The 17246-nt window shown below is 42.8% G+C and overlaps 1 protein-coding gene across 4 annotated transcripts in view; it reads right to left on the bottom strand.

Annotated features, from left to right (window-relative positions):
* Nucleotides 1–6119: 6119 nt before the first annotated feature.
* LOC137322096 (CSC1-like protein 2) overlaps nucleotides 6120–17246 on the bottom strand; it is a 187698-nt gene continuing 176571 nt past the window's right edge. For 3 of the 4 annotated variants that reach the window (XM_067985179.1, XM_067985181.1, XM_067985180.1), the window contains 4 exons: nucleotides 15536–15651; nucleotides 13698–13757; nucleotides 10721–10798; nucleotides 6120–6493 (listed from right to left, as the gene is read on the bottom strand). In XM_067985179.1, the coding sequence (XP_067841280.1) occupies nucleotides 6341–6493; nucleotides 10721–10798; nucleotides 13698–13757; nucleotides 15536–15651 (407 nt within the window). In that variant the 3' untranslated portion in view covers nucleotides 6120–6340. The remainder of the gene's footprint in view (nucleotides 6494–10720; nucleotides 10799–13697; nucleotides 13758–15535; nucleotides 15652–17246) is intronic. The other variant, XM_067985182.1, reaches the window with a different exon arrangement.

The following is a 17246-nucleotide window of genomic DNA, read 5'->3' as shown; positions in this document are numbered from 1 at the left end:
TGGCTCAACATGTGAACTTTTAAGCGAAGAGTGTAAGGTATAAGGGACCTGGACTCCTACACCAACAATAGCTTAGTCAGTTTGGTTCCAGGCTACTGTACTGTGATTCACCTATTCTATCAATATTTTCTCTATTCTCTTTCTCCTCCCCCCCCCCAAATCACTAAAAACATAACTTGCACTATTTTAACTGGTCTAACTGCAGATTTTCCCATTATTTTGAAGGACTGAGGGGGAGGAGATGCCTGAACACAAGAGCCCTCAGTCTTTCCATCAGGAGCGTGCAACCACCAAATACGGCTTCTGACTGTCTTGAAGCTGGAGCTCCGAGAGGCAAGTGAGGCAATATAAAAACGCAGTGTAATCTAAATTTGTTAGATTATATTATATACATTAATAAATTAAAAAGTTAAATAGGTTTCTTAATCTACCTTTTGGAACTCCAGCCACATTAACCTCTGGCAGCCAACAGATTAACAGCAGCTTCAACACTGCAAAGAGGTCACAGTTCTGAAGAGGGAGGGGGTCTGACGCACGTGGGTCACACTCAATCGCACTCATCAAGTTCTCTCCTCCTCCCATTCCATCTCGGCCATTTGGCTCTCCACCATCTCTTTCAATTGGAGCACTGAGGTGGAGGCCAAGAGGTTGGGACCGGTAGTTGAGACCACTTGCTGCTAACACAATGTCCAGTCAACAGCAACTGCGATCACTCAATGACTGTCGTTCCTCTCTTTGGGCCTGCCTCCCATAGAACAAATACATTTTTTTTTAAAATGGAGATATTAAGATTCGGCATTGACTACTTTCTCAAATGAGGTAAAAAACCCATTTCCACATTTTAAATCCATATATACTTGGGTGAATTTTGTGCTCTTCATTCGAGGCGGTCAGTGCCAGGGACATGGAATACTGTCCTGCTTTCAGCCCCAAGTCAGATTTAGCACAGACTGAATTCAGAAGGTCATTGGGGCGCAGATTTCCTGTTTTTAATAAGCGGGACTTAGCACAGAGAAAATGTTATCCCCAATGCACCCCCCTGCTGCATCAGCATTTCCATTCCCCATACCTGTCATTCTTATGGCTTCTGTAAATAAGATTGTCAATTTCATACTGTGAACCTGTGCACACTAACAGTTTGAAGCTGCCTAAACTCATTTAACGTAGACCCCCTTACAGGCTAGGGAGAGGGGGAGGGAAAGAGGAAAAGAGTGAGAGAAAAAGACAGACCTTGATTTATCAGTCTGGATAGGTCCAAACAATGTGTTAACCCACTGTGGCATCCAGTTCCATTAAACTATCTCTGGAACAGAGCCACCTTGACACATTTTGGATACAAGAGTTTTCAGGAATCTATTGCGATCTTTTATCAAGGCTGTGCTTGCTGCTGCTGACCACCACACGTCAACCTCCGAGACAGACCCCTGGCTAAGGTCGGGTCACGTGCGAGCCTCTCTTCAGGTGAGGCACACCAGCTCCAAAGTACGCCATTTAGTCAGAACTATCAAAACAATGCTCCATCCCTGAGCGATAGGGAAAGAGGCGAGAGGAGGAGGAGAAATGGGAGGAATAAAAATAAACAGCAAATGTTGGGAATCAGACACAAAAAACAGGAGACGCACAATGTGGGGTTAGTCAACATTTGCAAAGACAAAATTCAGGTTAACATCTCAGGTATATGCCGTTTTTCAGAATAGAGATGGGCAACAGTGGAATTCAAACCTTTTTCCACGCCTGTGCAAAGCAAGATCTTAATGGTTATGCCCTGAGCTGCACGACACTTATAACCTAGATTTTAGAAAAAGCAGTGGGTTAGTGATAAAAGACCAGTTAAATCAAAGGGCAAGAGAAGGGGAGGCAAATTTGACAACATTTTAGATATACAGTAGACCCCATAACAAATGTCTTACTTATGAGCACAGGAATGTTATTAAAGGCAGTGTTTTATGTGGCTTGTCTAATAGACAAAGCCATAAAGCTCATTACAAGACGAGTGTGTTAGAGGGGGCAACAGAACCATAATCAATGCAGTTTACATCACAGCCAGCGTCATAAGGGAATTCTACTGTGCTGCCCAAATAGGAGCACAATGCTCTATTTTGAATAGATGTACTTCTGAATAAATATTAAATGTCCAATGAGCACTTGCTGAATGACAGCTTAAAGTCTGTTCAGCCCTATATTTTTCTAATAGCTTCCTTATCAAGTTAATAAACACTCAAAATATCTCGGGCATTTTAAAGGTTGAAATATGGTCATTTCTTTCATGGATTAGAACGGGACACATCAGAAATCAAATGGGAATTGAGAATTGGTCAAAATAGAACAGACGATGATCAAGGAGTCAGCTATTGGAGTTATTCTTTGTGGAATGTAGAATTTCTAGGCAATATTACTTTAATTCACAATGGACCAGTGGCAACCAGGAAATCACTCACTTCTTCTTTGACCATGAAATGGAGACACCTTCTATAAATTAAAGTGCAATACTAAGTTTCTTATTATATTAAAAATAAAACTCATCTACAGTACAATGCAATAGTTTGGATGGCAACTAGCAACCAGCAGTAAATTCACAGTGTGCATTAATTCTGTTTATGCTCATTGAAGAGAGAATGACAGTACTGGAGAATGGAACTTTTTTTTTGCACCCAGATTCAGCATCAAGCATCTCCAAGTTATGGGGAAGCATGGATTAGGTAGAGAGTAAAGTTCCCTCTACCTTGTTCTAATAATTCTTAACCATACCTCACAGGGGGATCCCTTACTGCATTAACATTAGCCTGGGGATTATCAACATGATTCCTTGACAGTTTACCAGTCTAGCCCAGTTATCCCAGGCAACACCCTCTGGAGACAATTATATCTCACCCTTCTGGAAAGGGAATATCAGCAGAGGTTTAGATTCAGATTTTGGTCTCTTCATCGAGAGTTCAGTGCTCAAGGAATGCTGCGTCTATGAGGTGTCTTCCTTTAGAAGGATTTTTAAGTTCTTACACAAATGAATATCCACAACATCATTAATAGACTGCTTCAATGGTATTAACTATTAATATTTTATGACTTTACTGCAGACTATGTCACCAGTACCACAGGACGGATGTGAAGCAATTCACTGAACTATATTAATTAGATTACATTATATACACAATACTTGCACTTTAGTACATTCAGCTATGTACATGTAACCCCATCCCAGCACAACAACATCTTACTCAAATGCACTTTAATGAACCCACGATGTATTATTGTTTTCGGGCATGTGTGAAAGTACATAACAATTGATGTCAGTTAATAGAGGGCATGTTTAATAGGCGCTAGTTCTCAGATGCTAATCCCCATGATACTGAAATCAGTACAAAACAGGATTTTACATTCTGAAACTCATGATAATTTAATTTCTGGCAAGGGCATTCTAATTAATTCAGGGCAATATTAATGTTATACTATCAAGTCACTCTAGATAAATGCATGCACAATATTGCTGTGGACCAAACCCTTGCCCAGTCACTCCCATTATATAGAATCCTAGCGGTCCAAACCCTTCTCCATTCACTCACACTATATAGAACTCATTAAAGCATAAAAATGATCTCCTAAATACAACACTCCATGCGCTGGGTGCAGTAAATGCACTGTCAAACGCCTCCTAGGAACAATGACATATGGAAATCCAATGGCTTGTGCAAAATGGCCTTTGTGCGTTTCCATGCTTTCTAAACAAATAGTTAACTGAATAGGGAAGAAGCATGAAGATTTACAAATTGGCCGGCTATTTTAGTTGAGAGTGCACAGAAGTCCCAAAGTGCTAGGTTTCTTGGCAAAATGGGTTCTGCGTTTAATGAGGATTCCACTGTGTTAAAATTCAACTCAATGCAACATACTACTCGAGAAGTTATCTGGGAAGTTACTGGCTTTCAGTCAACTACAAAAATACAGTGAGCATGGCACAAACACAAATCCTAATGACTAGCTTATAGCTTTTTCTGTCAATTCTGAAAAAAATAAACAGTCAACAAAATCTTCCTTGACCCCAAGTATACAGAAAATTGTACGAGCATAATGGAGAAGAGAGTTTGATTCTCTATCCACCTCACTTTAAAAAGACCCCGTAGGTCAAACAGTAGTTAATATAAATTGAAGAATGCAAACTTTGTTCAACAATAATGTGCACTTCCTCTAAGATCAAATTACAAATGAAATTTAGACAGGAAAGAAAGAAAAAAATGTAACTGGTGAATGGATTAGGGCCCCGGTATAAAGGACCGTTACATTTCCGGCTATAAAGGAGCGCTGCACATCATGACCGACTAAACATCGACTCACTTTTACTCTTTCTGTAACCTGCTTAAGGAGGAATGGGATCTCTAATAGTGCCAACAAGTTGAGACTTCAGCTAAAAATCAGCTCGTCAAGATGGGTGATGCAGTTCACGGGCTGGTGGGGGTGCGTGTGGGGATATTTAGATACAACTGTATTAGGGTCTGCAATCACAATGATACTTCAGTCACCAGAGAGAGGGAAGAGGAACAGAGAGGAATAATCTATTTCAATTCTGATTGTTCTTTAATTGCAACTTGATCATAATCTTGATTTCCAATTGGCTCCCTACCATCCTTTCACACTTTATCGAGGATATCCTTACCAAGACAAGTTATAGTTGCACCTCAATCTGTACGGGTTTTAGTTGGGAGATGATACTGGTTTTGATCTAAAAAATTTAAGTATACCAGCTCTTTTGTCTAAAGTTATTTCCTTCAGCATCTGGAAAGTGCGACTGAACAGCAGTAACTTACTTTTATATGTGCTGTAGCGGGGAAACAGAGGACAATTGACAGACTCTACCTTCAGTCCTGGTCCTTTTCATCAGACAGCCCACCCTCAGGTCCCTGCTACCGTACATGCAAGCGTATTTAACACTTGAGCCGTTGACTGTACCGCTCAGTTAATGTTCTGGCTAGCTCTATCCAAAAATCATAGATAAAAACATTTGCTAAATATTACTCAACTGGAAATGCTGCATAATCTTCAGTCCATCTGTGTCCTTTGGTTGTGAAGTAATTTTATATCTGAACATGCCAGGTGGAAGGAAGAGGATTTAACCTGCACCCCCACCACCCAAACACACCAGCTGAGAAACAGTCTCTTGGATGGGGAATGTATTCATAATGAACCAATCCCACCCTCTACCAACAGTACTCAATACGTCCAGGAGAAAACTGCAAGGGAAGAGAGAAAAATGACTGAAGTACAAACACATCAGGAAGATTGCAATCTCAGCATGGGATCTTCAGAGCACTCCCCAGAACATTTTAACAGCCCCAACATCAATTGTTTGAATTATGCAGTAACCTGCAGACCCAACAATCCGCTAATGATTTTTTGCCCATTACTCTCTACAGTTTGCGCGCACAAAACTTTTCTTTCCAAATATATATTGCAATTGAATTTGCGCGTGTGCGCGTTTTTTTTAAGAAAGGTAGAAAATGTCCAGCATAGTTTGGCGTTACAATAAGCACACATATCAACACCTGGGTGAAAATGCAGGACTTGTTACAGGCCACCTCCTCCAACATAACAAGTCATGCAGAGGACACTTGGTACAGAGAACACATTTAAACTGGTCCTGTTTGATCACCTTTACAATGGTTTGGGGCAGCAAAACCGCCACCCCTCCCCCCCCCGCCTCAATCTGCATTTTTAAACTTTTAAACTTAACCACATACTTACAAATATTTTCTCATGCTGGGTCAATTTTACTGTACTTGGTTGTCCACATGATTTGAATTGGAAAAAGGGTTAATTTCATCAGGGATTTTGTAACACTGATATGCTTTCACCTCTGAGGTGAAAGAGAATCAAACATCTTCCCTTCTCTCTCTTCTCCCCTCTCCCAGTGACAGTACGTGCTTATGTAATCAGGCTCGCTTCTTCGTTCCCTACTCTGGTGGCAGGCCAGTAGAAGTCTTTCCTGGCACTAATGTTAGAGATGCAGCAAGATCTCCTACCACTAATATCGACGTACATGTAACCGACGGCTGAATGTTTAGTCTGGCAGGTAAAAATGCAGAGCTACTTTCTCTCCCTCCTCAGCCTCGCCCCCCCCCCCCCCCCCCTCCCCCCCCCCCCCCCCTCCCCCCCATTCCATTTCTGCTGCGTTCCTCCCATCAGCAAAACAAATACAGGAAAAGTATAGCGAATTGCATCGTACTGGTATAGGTTACACAGTACCACGGGTTAGTAATTATTGTCTGGGGTTTCATTGAACCAGTAGTGCCATGGTTTCCTGGTCGTAAACTGTGCAGTCTTTTTTTTTTAAAAATCGCCTCTTCATTTTCCACTAATGGTGAACCTCGTTTTCAATGAGACTGTCTTCACAGGACTGGAACTCTCTTTCATTAGCCACTTCCCTGGTGTCCTTCTGTGATGCCGGCTCATCATCATCTCCCGTGGGCTCAGATTGAGGATCCTGTAATACCTCGGCAATGTACCTCTGTTGATACAAGAATTAGCACAGGTTAGTACAGCACTGGTTCACAAAGTAGTCTGTCAAAGCGCAGGAGGGAGTCTGGATCACCTGCATTCCCCCTGTACAAAGTGGCATTGTGCAGGCATGGTCCCTGTCTATACAATATTTTGGATTTTCTTGAAAGATACGTTATGGAATCAGACAAGACAGCACATGGAGGTCGCCATTTGGCCCAATGCCCAACTGGAGATATTTACTCTAATCTCATTTCCCTGCATGATTTCAAATACTTAGCCAATTCTCTTTAAAATGATGTTATAATCCCTGCCTCAACAGCTAGTTGTGGTAAAGCACAGGTTCCAAAAACCTGTGGGACACACAAGGAACAAACTTTACACTAACATACTCTTCCCCTCCCACCCCCCTCCCCCGCAAAAGTATCCTTCTCTGTCAAAAAGGACAAACATGAGACAGAGTAATATGTTAAAGTACTGTACTGTCCTACGGATTAGTAGGAATTAGATTTGCGATTACAATCCCCCGCACCACCGAACGATCTCAACTACATCACTATGGAGGGGGGCTGAGCTGAACCCAATTACTTCCTTGTAACCAGGTAAGTGGGGGGGGGGGGGGGTGGAAGTTAGTGGGAGGAGTTGTCTCTGCCCTTCCAATGGCCATCCTTATACACCTACATATGTTGCGTCATTAGGAAAGCCTGAATTAGACTTTTGAACCAGTCTAATGTCAGTTGTGGACAAACTCTTAAATTCCATAATTCAAGATAAAATCAGTGAGCAGAGCATTTAGAAAATCCAAAATCAAGAACAGCCAGCATGGATTTGTTAAAGGTAGGTCATGTTGACCAATTAAGTGATGAATTGGGTAAAGGGAATGCAATAAATGTGGTGTATATGGATTTTCAGATTGTTCATGTGTCTCAAGAGGTTTATTAAGAAAAATACAGGTGTATGGTATAAAGGAAATGTAGCATAATGCACAGAAAGTTGGTTGACCAACAGTAAACAAAGAGTTAGGGTTAATGGGTGTTGCTTGGGTTGGAAATAGTGTACACCAAAGTTCAGTGCTGGATCCATTTTCTTCAGTATATATCGATGATTTGGACTTGGGCATAAGAGCATGACACTGAAATTTGATGACACAAAAGTAGAGGGCTTAACGAACAAAAACTGAAAATGCTGGGAGCAGAGTTAACATTTCAGGTCGATGACACTTAGTCAGAACTGGAAACATCGACCTGAAACGTTAACTGTTTCTTTCTCCACAGATGCTGCCTGCATTGCTGAGAAAATATGAGTATTTTCTGTTTTTATTTCAGATTTCCAGCATCCACAGTATTTTGCTTTTGATTATAAACTAGAGGGCACAACTCTAAAAGGGGTGGAGGAACAGAGAGATCTGGGGGTATATGTGCACAAATCATTGAAGATTTCAGGGCAGGTTGAGAAAGCGGTTAAAAAAGCATACGGGATCCTGGGCTTTATAAAGAGAAGCATAGAATACAAAAGTTTTGAAGTCATGAAGAACCTTTATAAAACACTGGTTCGGCCACAACTGGAGTATTGTGTCCAGTTCTGGGCACCGCACTTCAAGAAATATGTGAAGGCCTTAGAGAGGGTGCAGAAGAGATTTACGAGAATGATTCCACGGATGAGGGGCTTTAGTTACATGGATAGACTGGAGAAGCTGGGGTTGTTCTCCTTGGAACAGAGAAGGTTGCGAGGAGATTTGATAGAAGTATTCAATATCATGAAGGGTCTAGACAGAGTAGATAGATAGACTCTTCCGCCAATGGGAACAGTTAAGGACTAGAGGACATAGATTTAAGGTGATTGGCAGAAGAACAAAAAGGTGACACGAGGAACAACTTTTTTTTTTACACACAGCAAGTGGTTAGGATCTGGAATGTACTGCCCGAGGGGGTGGTGGAGGGAGATTCAATCATAGCCTTCAAAAGAGAACTGGATAAGTACTTGAAAGGAAAAAATTTGCAGGGCTAAGGGGAAAGGGCGGGGGAATGGGACGAGCTGGATTGCTCTTGCCTAGAGCCGACGCGGATTCGATGGGCCGAATGGCCTCCTTCCGTGCTGTAACCTTTCTATGATTCTACTTAAACAAAAAGCGAGGAGGACTGTAAAGAAACTTCAGGAAGACAGGCATGTGGCAAATGTAATTTAATGTGGATAAGTGTGAGGTAATATATTTGGGTGGGTAAACAAAGGAATGGGATCCTGCACTCAATGAAAAGGCATTGAAAGGTGTGGATGAATAAAGAGATCCAGAGGCTCAAATACATAATTCCCTGAAAGTGAGAATGCAGTTGAATATAGGCCAAATTCATTTTGGGTTTTATAAATACAGGCAGAGAGTAAAAAGAGGTAATGCCAAATTTGTACAAAGCATTGATTTGGCCACAGTTTAGAATACTGTAATAAAAACAGAAAATGCTGGAGCAGCTCAGCAAGTCAGGCAGCTTCTGTAGAGAAAGAAACAGAGTTAACGTTTCAGGTCAAAGACCTTCCGTCAGAACTGGAAGATGTTAAGAGTTAAAGTTTTTGAGCAAGTACAGAGACAGGGAAATGGAGGGGAGGGGAGGGAGGAGAGGAAAGAACAAAAGTGAAGGTCTGATAGGGCGGAGGGCACGAGTGATTAAATGACAAAGGGGATGATGGTGCAAGGCAAGGAAGGCGGTAATGGGACAGGTTAAGAAACAAAAGATTGATCAGGCGTAGCTGTAAATGGCAGCAGCAGAACCATAACCAGCACTAGCTGACTGAAAAAAATGGGAGCAGTGGTTGTGATCTGAAGTTATTGAAATCATTGGTAAGTCCCGAAGATTGTAAAGTGCCTAAACGAAAGATGAGGTGCTGTTCCTCGAGCTTATGTTGAGCTTCATTGGAACAGTGTAAGAGGCCGAAGACAGAGGGGTCAGAGTAGGAGTGGGAAGGGGAATTAAAATGGCAAGCGACCGGCAGGTCAGGGTCACGCTTGCAGACAGAGCAGAGGTATTCAGCAAAGCAATCACCCAGTCTGCGTTTGGTCTCCCCAATGTAGAGCAGACCACATTGTGTGCAGCGGATACAGTATACTAAATTGAAAGAAGTACAAGTAAACTGCTGTTTCACCTGGAAGGAGTGTTTGTGGCCTTGGACGGTGGGAAGGGAGGAAGTGAAGAGGCAGGTGTTACAACTCCTGCACTCGCACGGGAAGGTGCCGTGGGGAGGAGAGTGGGTGATGGAAGAGTGGGTTAGGGTGTCACGGAGGGAGCGGTCCCTTCGGAATGCGGAAAGGGGAGGGAAAGATGTGTTTGATGGTGGGATCGCGCTGGAGGTGGTGGAAATGATATGTTGAATGTGGAGGCTGGTGGGGTGGAAGGCGAGGACAAGGGGGATCCGATCATGGTTCTGGGAGGGGAGGGAAGGGGTGAGGGCAGAAGTGCGGGAAATAGGATGGACATGGTCGAGGACCCTGTCAACTACTGTGGAGGGGAATCCTCGGTTGAGGAAAAAGGAAGACATATTGGAAGCACTGGTGAGGAAGGTGGTATCGTCAGAACAGATGCGACGGAGACTGAGAAACTGGGAGAAGGGAATCGAGTCCTTACAGGAAGCAGAGTGGGAGGAAGTGTAATCAAGGTAGCTGTGGGAGTCAATGGGCTTATAACAGATATTGGTTGACAGCCTATCCCCAAATCTCTGGCACTAAAAATTAACTTTAATAAATGTTGAGTCTCATTACTCCTGATTTTAATAGTTTTTGGACATTTAAAAAACTTTTTTTCTTTTGTCTCTTTTATCTCAGTCTTTTAATCTTATCCTCTCTATTTTGTTTGCTCGATGTCATTTTCTAATACCTCATCGGGCATATCAGGGTTTTTGGTCTGCGCTGTTTGTCTATGAACTTCACTCCCTGGTTCTCACAGCGTGGCCCGCTTCAAGCTGATTGGTGGTAGTGGCTCTAAGACCCCTCAACCAATCACACGACCCAGGAAAGAACACTGATGTTATTTCAACTCGCAGTTCAAGAAAGTTGCCGCCAAATAGAATGAGGCAACTTAGTGGCGAATTTAAATCTAATGAGCAGCGACCATTGCTGGTTCACCACTCTGAGCAATTTACCTAAAGGGCCAATATGCCTAAAATCGAGACCATGATCAAGTTGAAATACTCAGTTTTTCACCGCTGAAACAGCTACATGTGATCTATAATGACAGATGAAAGGGTAACTTACTGTAACCTTTGGTGGGGATGAAGTGCTTTCACGTTGTCCGTTTGTTTCAGCAGCACCATCCACTTCGCTACGGTCAATCTGAAAGTGAGATCAACACCAATCAGAAGTCTTACATCTCTATATTTCAAAAAAATATATATTCGCCAAACCTAGAAATCTCTCAACAAAAGGCCATTCTGCCAATCAAACCCACTCTTTGCAGGAAGCACATCTACCCCTATCATGGGTTCGATCTCACTCGCTGATCTGTGAATATTCTACACGAATATTCCTTGATTTCCCCAAAGGTAAATCAACCAAACCTCCAGAATATTCGTGTATCCTCACATTTCCACCTGGCCTGCTGCGCCCTCCCTCTCTCTACATCTCTCCCACTCCAGCCAATTCAGCAGCTACATGGGTATGAAAGGTTTGAATACTCATGTTGGAATTCTGTTATCTGGAGAGAGAAAATATTTTGGTAAATTCCACTGGATGAACTACAGTCACAGGGCACCACTGGGTGGCTCTGGTGGGTTAGCCCTCCATCCTTTCACCTCTGGGAATCTCAGCATTAAAGCAACACTGGCAAGACCACCTTTATTGCCAATCCCTGGTTGCCCTGAGTTACTCCTTGAACCACTGCAGTCCTTGTGGTTATGGTGCTCCCTCGATGGTGTTAGATATGGAATTCCAGGATATTAAACCACGAACGAAGAAGCAACGACAATATAGGTACAAGTCAGGATGGTGTGTGACTTGGAGGGGAGACCCGGAGTTGTGATGTTCCCAAGATGTTGCTGCTCTGGCTCTTCTCAGTGGTAGAAGTCACTGGGTTGGGATGTACTGAAGTAAGGTTGGCGAATTGCTGCAGTGCATCCTGAAGATAATAGATACTGCAGCCATGGTGCATCAGTGGCAGATATCAAGTGCAGTGGCAGGGGAGCCAACTAAGCGGACTGTGTCCTGGATGGTGTTGAGCTTCCGGAGTGTAGTTGTGGCTTCAACCAACCTGGCAAGTGGAGAGTACCCCATCGCAATCCTGCAGTGGCTTAGCACACTTTAAAAAAGAATTGTCCTTGGGATGTGGGCGACGCTGACAAGGACGCATTTAGGAACATAGGAACAGGAGAAGGCCATTCAGCCCCGAGAACCTCAGGATCGTGGCTGATCTGTACCTATACTCCATTTCCCTGAATACCCTCATCCAACAATCTATCGATCTGTCTTGAACATTTCAATTGATCCAGCATCCACAGCCTTTCAGTGAGCGAGTTCCAGATTTCCACTACCCTTTGGGTGAAAAAGTCCTTTCTGATTTCACTCCTGAATGACCCAGCTCTAATTTTAAGATTATGCCCCCTTTTTCTGGATTGCCCCACCAAAGGAAATAGTTTCTCTGTACCCTATCAAATCCCTTAATCGTTTTAAATACCTCAATCAGATCACCTCAACTGTCTAAACTCAAAGCAATACAAGTCATGTTTATGCAACCTGCCCTTGTAATTTGATGGTGGGGGAGCCAATGATGGTGGTGCTGTTGAAGTTCAAGGGGAGATGGTCTTGTTTGAGATGGTAATTACCTGGCACTTAGATGAAGAAAACATCAGCCCAAGCCAGGTTCTGCTGTAAGCTGGCATTGGCTGCCTCATTATTGGAGGAGCTGTGAATGGAGATGAACACTCTGAAATAGTCAGTGAACAGCTCCACTCTTGACCTTGTGACGGAGTGAAGGCCATCAATGAAGTATGTGAAGATGGTTGGGTTGAGGATGGTTCCCTGAGGAACTCCTGCAATGATATCCTGAGGCTTTGATGACCGGCCGCCAACAACGACAATCATTTTCCTTTGTGTCAGGTATGACTCCAGCCACTCGAGGGTTTTCCCTTTGACACCATTTATTTCAGTTGTGTTAGGACTCCTTGGTGTCATAATCGGTTGAATACTACTTTGATGATGAGGGCAACTTCTCTCACCTCTCCTCTGGCATTCAGCTCTTGCGTCCATGTCTCAAGTCAAGATCGTGATGAGGTCTGTAGCGGAGTCATTCTGGCGGAACCTGAACTAAGCATTGGCGAACAGGTTATTGGTGAATAGTTGTTACTTGATGACTCCTTCCATCACTTTATTGATTGGGAGGAGGTTGCTAGGGCAGTAATTAGCTGGGTTAGATTTATCCTTTTTTTTGTAACCTGTGCTTGAATCTACTCAAGACAGATTGGATCAAAATCTCCTCTGTTAACTGTATGCGTTCTATGTTAAATGAAATTAATTTGGGGCAGTCTCATTCTAGCTTCTAGTGGGCATTTAGTACAAAATGGACCGTGAGACAACAATCTTGCCCCGAGATGGCTAGTGTGTGAAATGGCAAAGTCACATCGATGCACTAGGAAGCACTCTTCAGAGGGTAGAGTTGAGGTATGTTGCTGGGGCACATTAAAAGGAGCTTGACTCTGCACCTGACTTAGGAGTGTTCCAGATTTTTTTTTTTGTCTTCGTGTGCTGCCGAGCTACATACATAAAATGTTTATAAATCCAAGTTCCTATTAATATGCATAGGTGCTATTTATCCATCAATGCACCAAGTGCTAAAACTAGCCCTTTCTAAACTTCTGGGCCCAAAAATTCAAAGAGGACAAACTGACCAATATGAAATAGATGTGTAAACAGAACAGAGTTGCCTGGGTTTCGTAAGCAGGATTGTCAATGCATGCAGACTGCATACAGTGTACGTAATTTGGACACCTCATTTAAACCCCATGTTAGATCTTTCCTGGGAAAACCCGATGGTGACAGGGCAAAATAAAAGTGTCCCATTGCCCGAATTGATATCCCTCGCCTCGAGAAGTGTGAAATGAAAAGATAGGTAAAAGACCCCAGCATGCAAATTGAGTCATCAAAGTTTTCAATTTGATTATTATGGATCACAGTTATCTGCAAAGATGATTGGTACAAATTAGTCAAAGTTAATTCCCAAACACCTATTGGTGAGAATTACCAGTGTCCTGTAACAGGATTCGTCCTCCGTACTTATAGTATCTGCTGGAGTGGAGGGTTGCTGAAAATCAACAGGGAACGTTACATTATGTACAAGTGAAAAAAAAAAATCTAGCAAGGCTCTTCTTACCAATATCGGAACCAGGAGACACTTAATTTCTCCTCCTTTAAAATATACGGTGTTAACTGATCTCAGTACTGGCTCTACAATTAACCTCTGTGCTCCTGGGTTGGAAGGCAGGGGAAATTAAATACAAATAAATATAGAAATCAGCCAGTGTTCCCAATCCTGATCACTGTTCAGTGACCCCCTACTGGAAAGTGGGGTTGCAGGCAAGTTGCACGAAGACTCGATATACTGCCCTTGTTGGTCGAATTGGAAACATATCGCTGTTCCTTCAGCGTCGTTGGATGAAAATCCTGGAACTCCCTACCTAACAACACTGTGGGAGAACCTTCACCACACGGACTGCAGCGGTTCAAAAAGGCAGCTCACCACCACCTTCTCAAGGGCAATTAGGGATGGGCAATAAATGCTGGCCTTGCCAGCGATGCCGACATCCCATGAACAAATTTAAAAAAAAGTCTGCTGGCATTGTCGCTCCTCAATTTCACATATGATGAGTCGGGTGAAATACCAGAGGGTAGTCAGATCTTGTGGAACTGTATCTCAACAAGAAACAATTCCTTCAGCAGAGGGAGGGGGATAAAAAATTAGCTTCATTAATTTAAAAAAAAGGAAAATAAACTTCATGATAATGCATACAGAAAGTTTGGTAATGAGATAGAACACAGATTCCAAGATTTCTCCATGGATGTTAGGGAGGAAGGTCATCTCTACAGCAATAAGTTTATTCAGTGAGTTCCTGAACGACATACTGGGAAGGTTTCAGGTTTGATCCTTGGTCACTGATGAGTTAGCAGATCTCAGTGGGGCAGCAACCATGGTCACTACGATTGGCCTCACCATCCCTGGAGTTGGGGTGCTGGAATAGCTATCCAGCAACTCCTGCTGGTAAGTATGCTTGTGGGCAGATGACAGGTGAAGACATCAGGCTCAAATGTGATGCTAGTCATGGCCAAATGGCCCAGAAATTCTGACTAACTAGGGTCACATGAAGAATGAACAATTGGGCACCTGTGGAGTTAACAATTTCAGGAAGAGGAAGGGAAAATGGTTTTAAAAAAAGTATATTGGCAGGAGATCCAGCTTCTTTTGAGCGACTGTTATTGAACCTTATGGGGGGTTGTTTCAGAGCAGCACTCTCAAGAGACCTGGTAGGAGGACATCTACCGACCCAACCCTTCAAGTGGGTATTAAAGCCAAGGGAACACCCACAATAGGGGAGTAGGGGGAAGTGACAAAAAAAATTAAACCAGCACATATCCCTTGGCATTGCTCACTAACTCCAATGATGTGTTGCTTTATAGCAACAAGCAGCTATACCATGTAACGCACAATGTATTATTCTGTTGCTAAGGTGGCTCTGACTTTAAGGCCACAAAGTTGAATGCATGTGAATCCTGAGCCAATTAGGGGTTAATTGGTGAGGGACGTGTGCAAATAAGCATACACACTTGCATCTAGCGTGTATCAATCACGCTTCAGAGGAGCAAAAATTTTATGAACGATTACAAGTGCCTTGTGACTGACTCAAGAGTTCATAAAGAGCTAGTTATCCCAATTTTCTTGTTTAGTCCAAATTGTAAGTATTTGCATAGTGGCCTTAAAGGGACAGGCCAGGTCAACAGCTAAACATCACGACTATGCACCAGTCACTAGGTTACCCACAATCATACCACAGACACAGTGTCTAGATTTTTAAAAATGTGCCGTACCTTATAGTTATGAGCACTGAGGTATTTGAAGTGGCCAAAACAGACATGAGACAGGCAGATAACGATAGTGACCACCAGCACAACAAATGTAAACATGGACGTAGCGGCTAAGAACCCTGCAAACAAAAAAAATATATTTATTTTGAAGGTTGGTTAACAACGAAGTGAATCTCCAACATCAAGGGTACACATTACATTGAATTTACAGCACAGAAACAGGCCACTCGGCCCAAGAGATCTATGCTCCACACGCACCTCCTCCCACTCCTCTTCATCTAGCCCTATCAGCATATCCTTCTATTCGTCTCTCCCTCATGTGTTTCTCTAGCTTCCCCTTAAATGCATCTATGCTAGTCGCCTCAGCTACTCTATGTGGTAGTGAGTTCCACATTCTAACCACACTCTGGGTAAAGAAGTTTCTCCTGAATTCCCTATTGGATTTATTAATTAGTGACTATCTTATATTTATGGCTCCTAGTTTTGGTCTCCCCAAGTGGAAACATCTTCTCTGCATCCACCCTTCCAAACCCTTTCATAATCTTAAAAACTTCTATCAGGTTATCCCTCAATCTTCTCTTTTCTAGAGAAAATAGCCCGAGCCCATTCAATCTTTCCCGATAGGTATAATCTCTCACTTCTGGTATCAACCTTGTAAATCTTCTTTGCACCTTCTCCAGTGCCTCTACACCGTTTATATAATATGGAGACTGAGTACACAGTAGTTTCACTGTAGTGAATGATTTGAGATGGGGGGGGGGGGGGGGGAGGAGAAGGAGTATTTGCTAGACTGAATTACACTGTACTTATGGTGTGTGGCTGCGTTCAGCTTTCGCTGACCAGTATTCTATTTGAGATGTGCGCCAAACTGTACTCAACCTGCACCCCAAATTCAGTGGGCAGGAGCTGAGCATAGAATCACTGAACAAGTCTTCGCCACAGTATCACTAGTGCAGTGCTGAGAGTGGGAGGTGGGCAGTGAGATGCAGCCAGAATAGAATCACAGCATCAGACAGAGTCAGGGACATGACTTGTGCTAGGCCCAACTATGTTCCTTATACATAATGGGCCAGGCTGCGTAAGGAGGGCAGGTTTTGTTCCCTAAAGGACATTAGTGAACCAGTTGGGTTTTTAAGGACAATCCAATAGCTTTATGGTCACTTTTACTGATACCACTTCCAGATTTAAAAAAAAACTGAATTCAAATTCTCAAACTGCCATGTTCTCTGGATTATTGGTCCAGGCCTCTGAATTACTAGATTAGTAACATAACCAGTACACTACCGTACCCCCACAATAATTCAGGTATACTATGGGCCAGGCGCATTATAAAAAAAATGGAGAAAGGAAATGGGGGGAAAAAAACTGAACTCCATGAAAAAAAGTTAATGGGACAGTTTTCTGAGCACACTAATCATGAGACGGAGCCCATCTGAAACTATTATAACGCTCTTTGAAGCAAATGGAAAATATTACCCCCCCCCCCCACCGATATTGACAGTTATATAGAGTAGCGTTGTCCAACCGAAATTGCAAACTAGCCACAAGTGTGGCTGTGATGACACCATTTTAACTACATGCACTGATTTTAGTATGAAATGCCTCACATACACGCGCACAATGCAGGTGACTGTATTTCACATGTATATTTACTTAAATATCTACTTCCTTGGTTACTAATTGGTAAAGCATTCACAATAATCAAAAAACACTT

The sequence above is a fragment of the Heptranchias perlo genome, chromosome 5 (genome assembly GCF_035084215.1).
Source record: "Heptranchias perlo isolate sHepPer1 chromosome 5, sHepPer1.hap1, whole genome shotgun sequence".
Classification (NCBI taxonomy): Eukaryota; Metazoa; Chordata; class Chondrichthyes; order Hexanchiformes; family Hexanchidae; genus Heptranchias; species Heptranchias perlo.
This window is presented reverse-complemented; position numbering and strand designations above follow the sequence as displayed.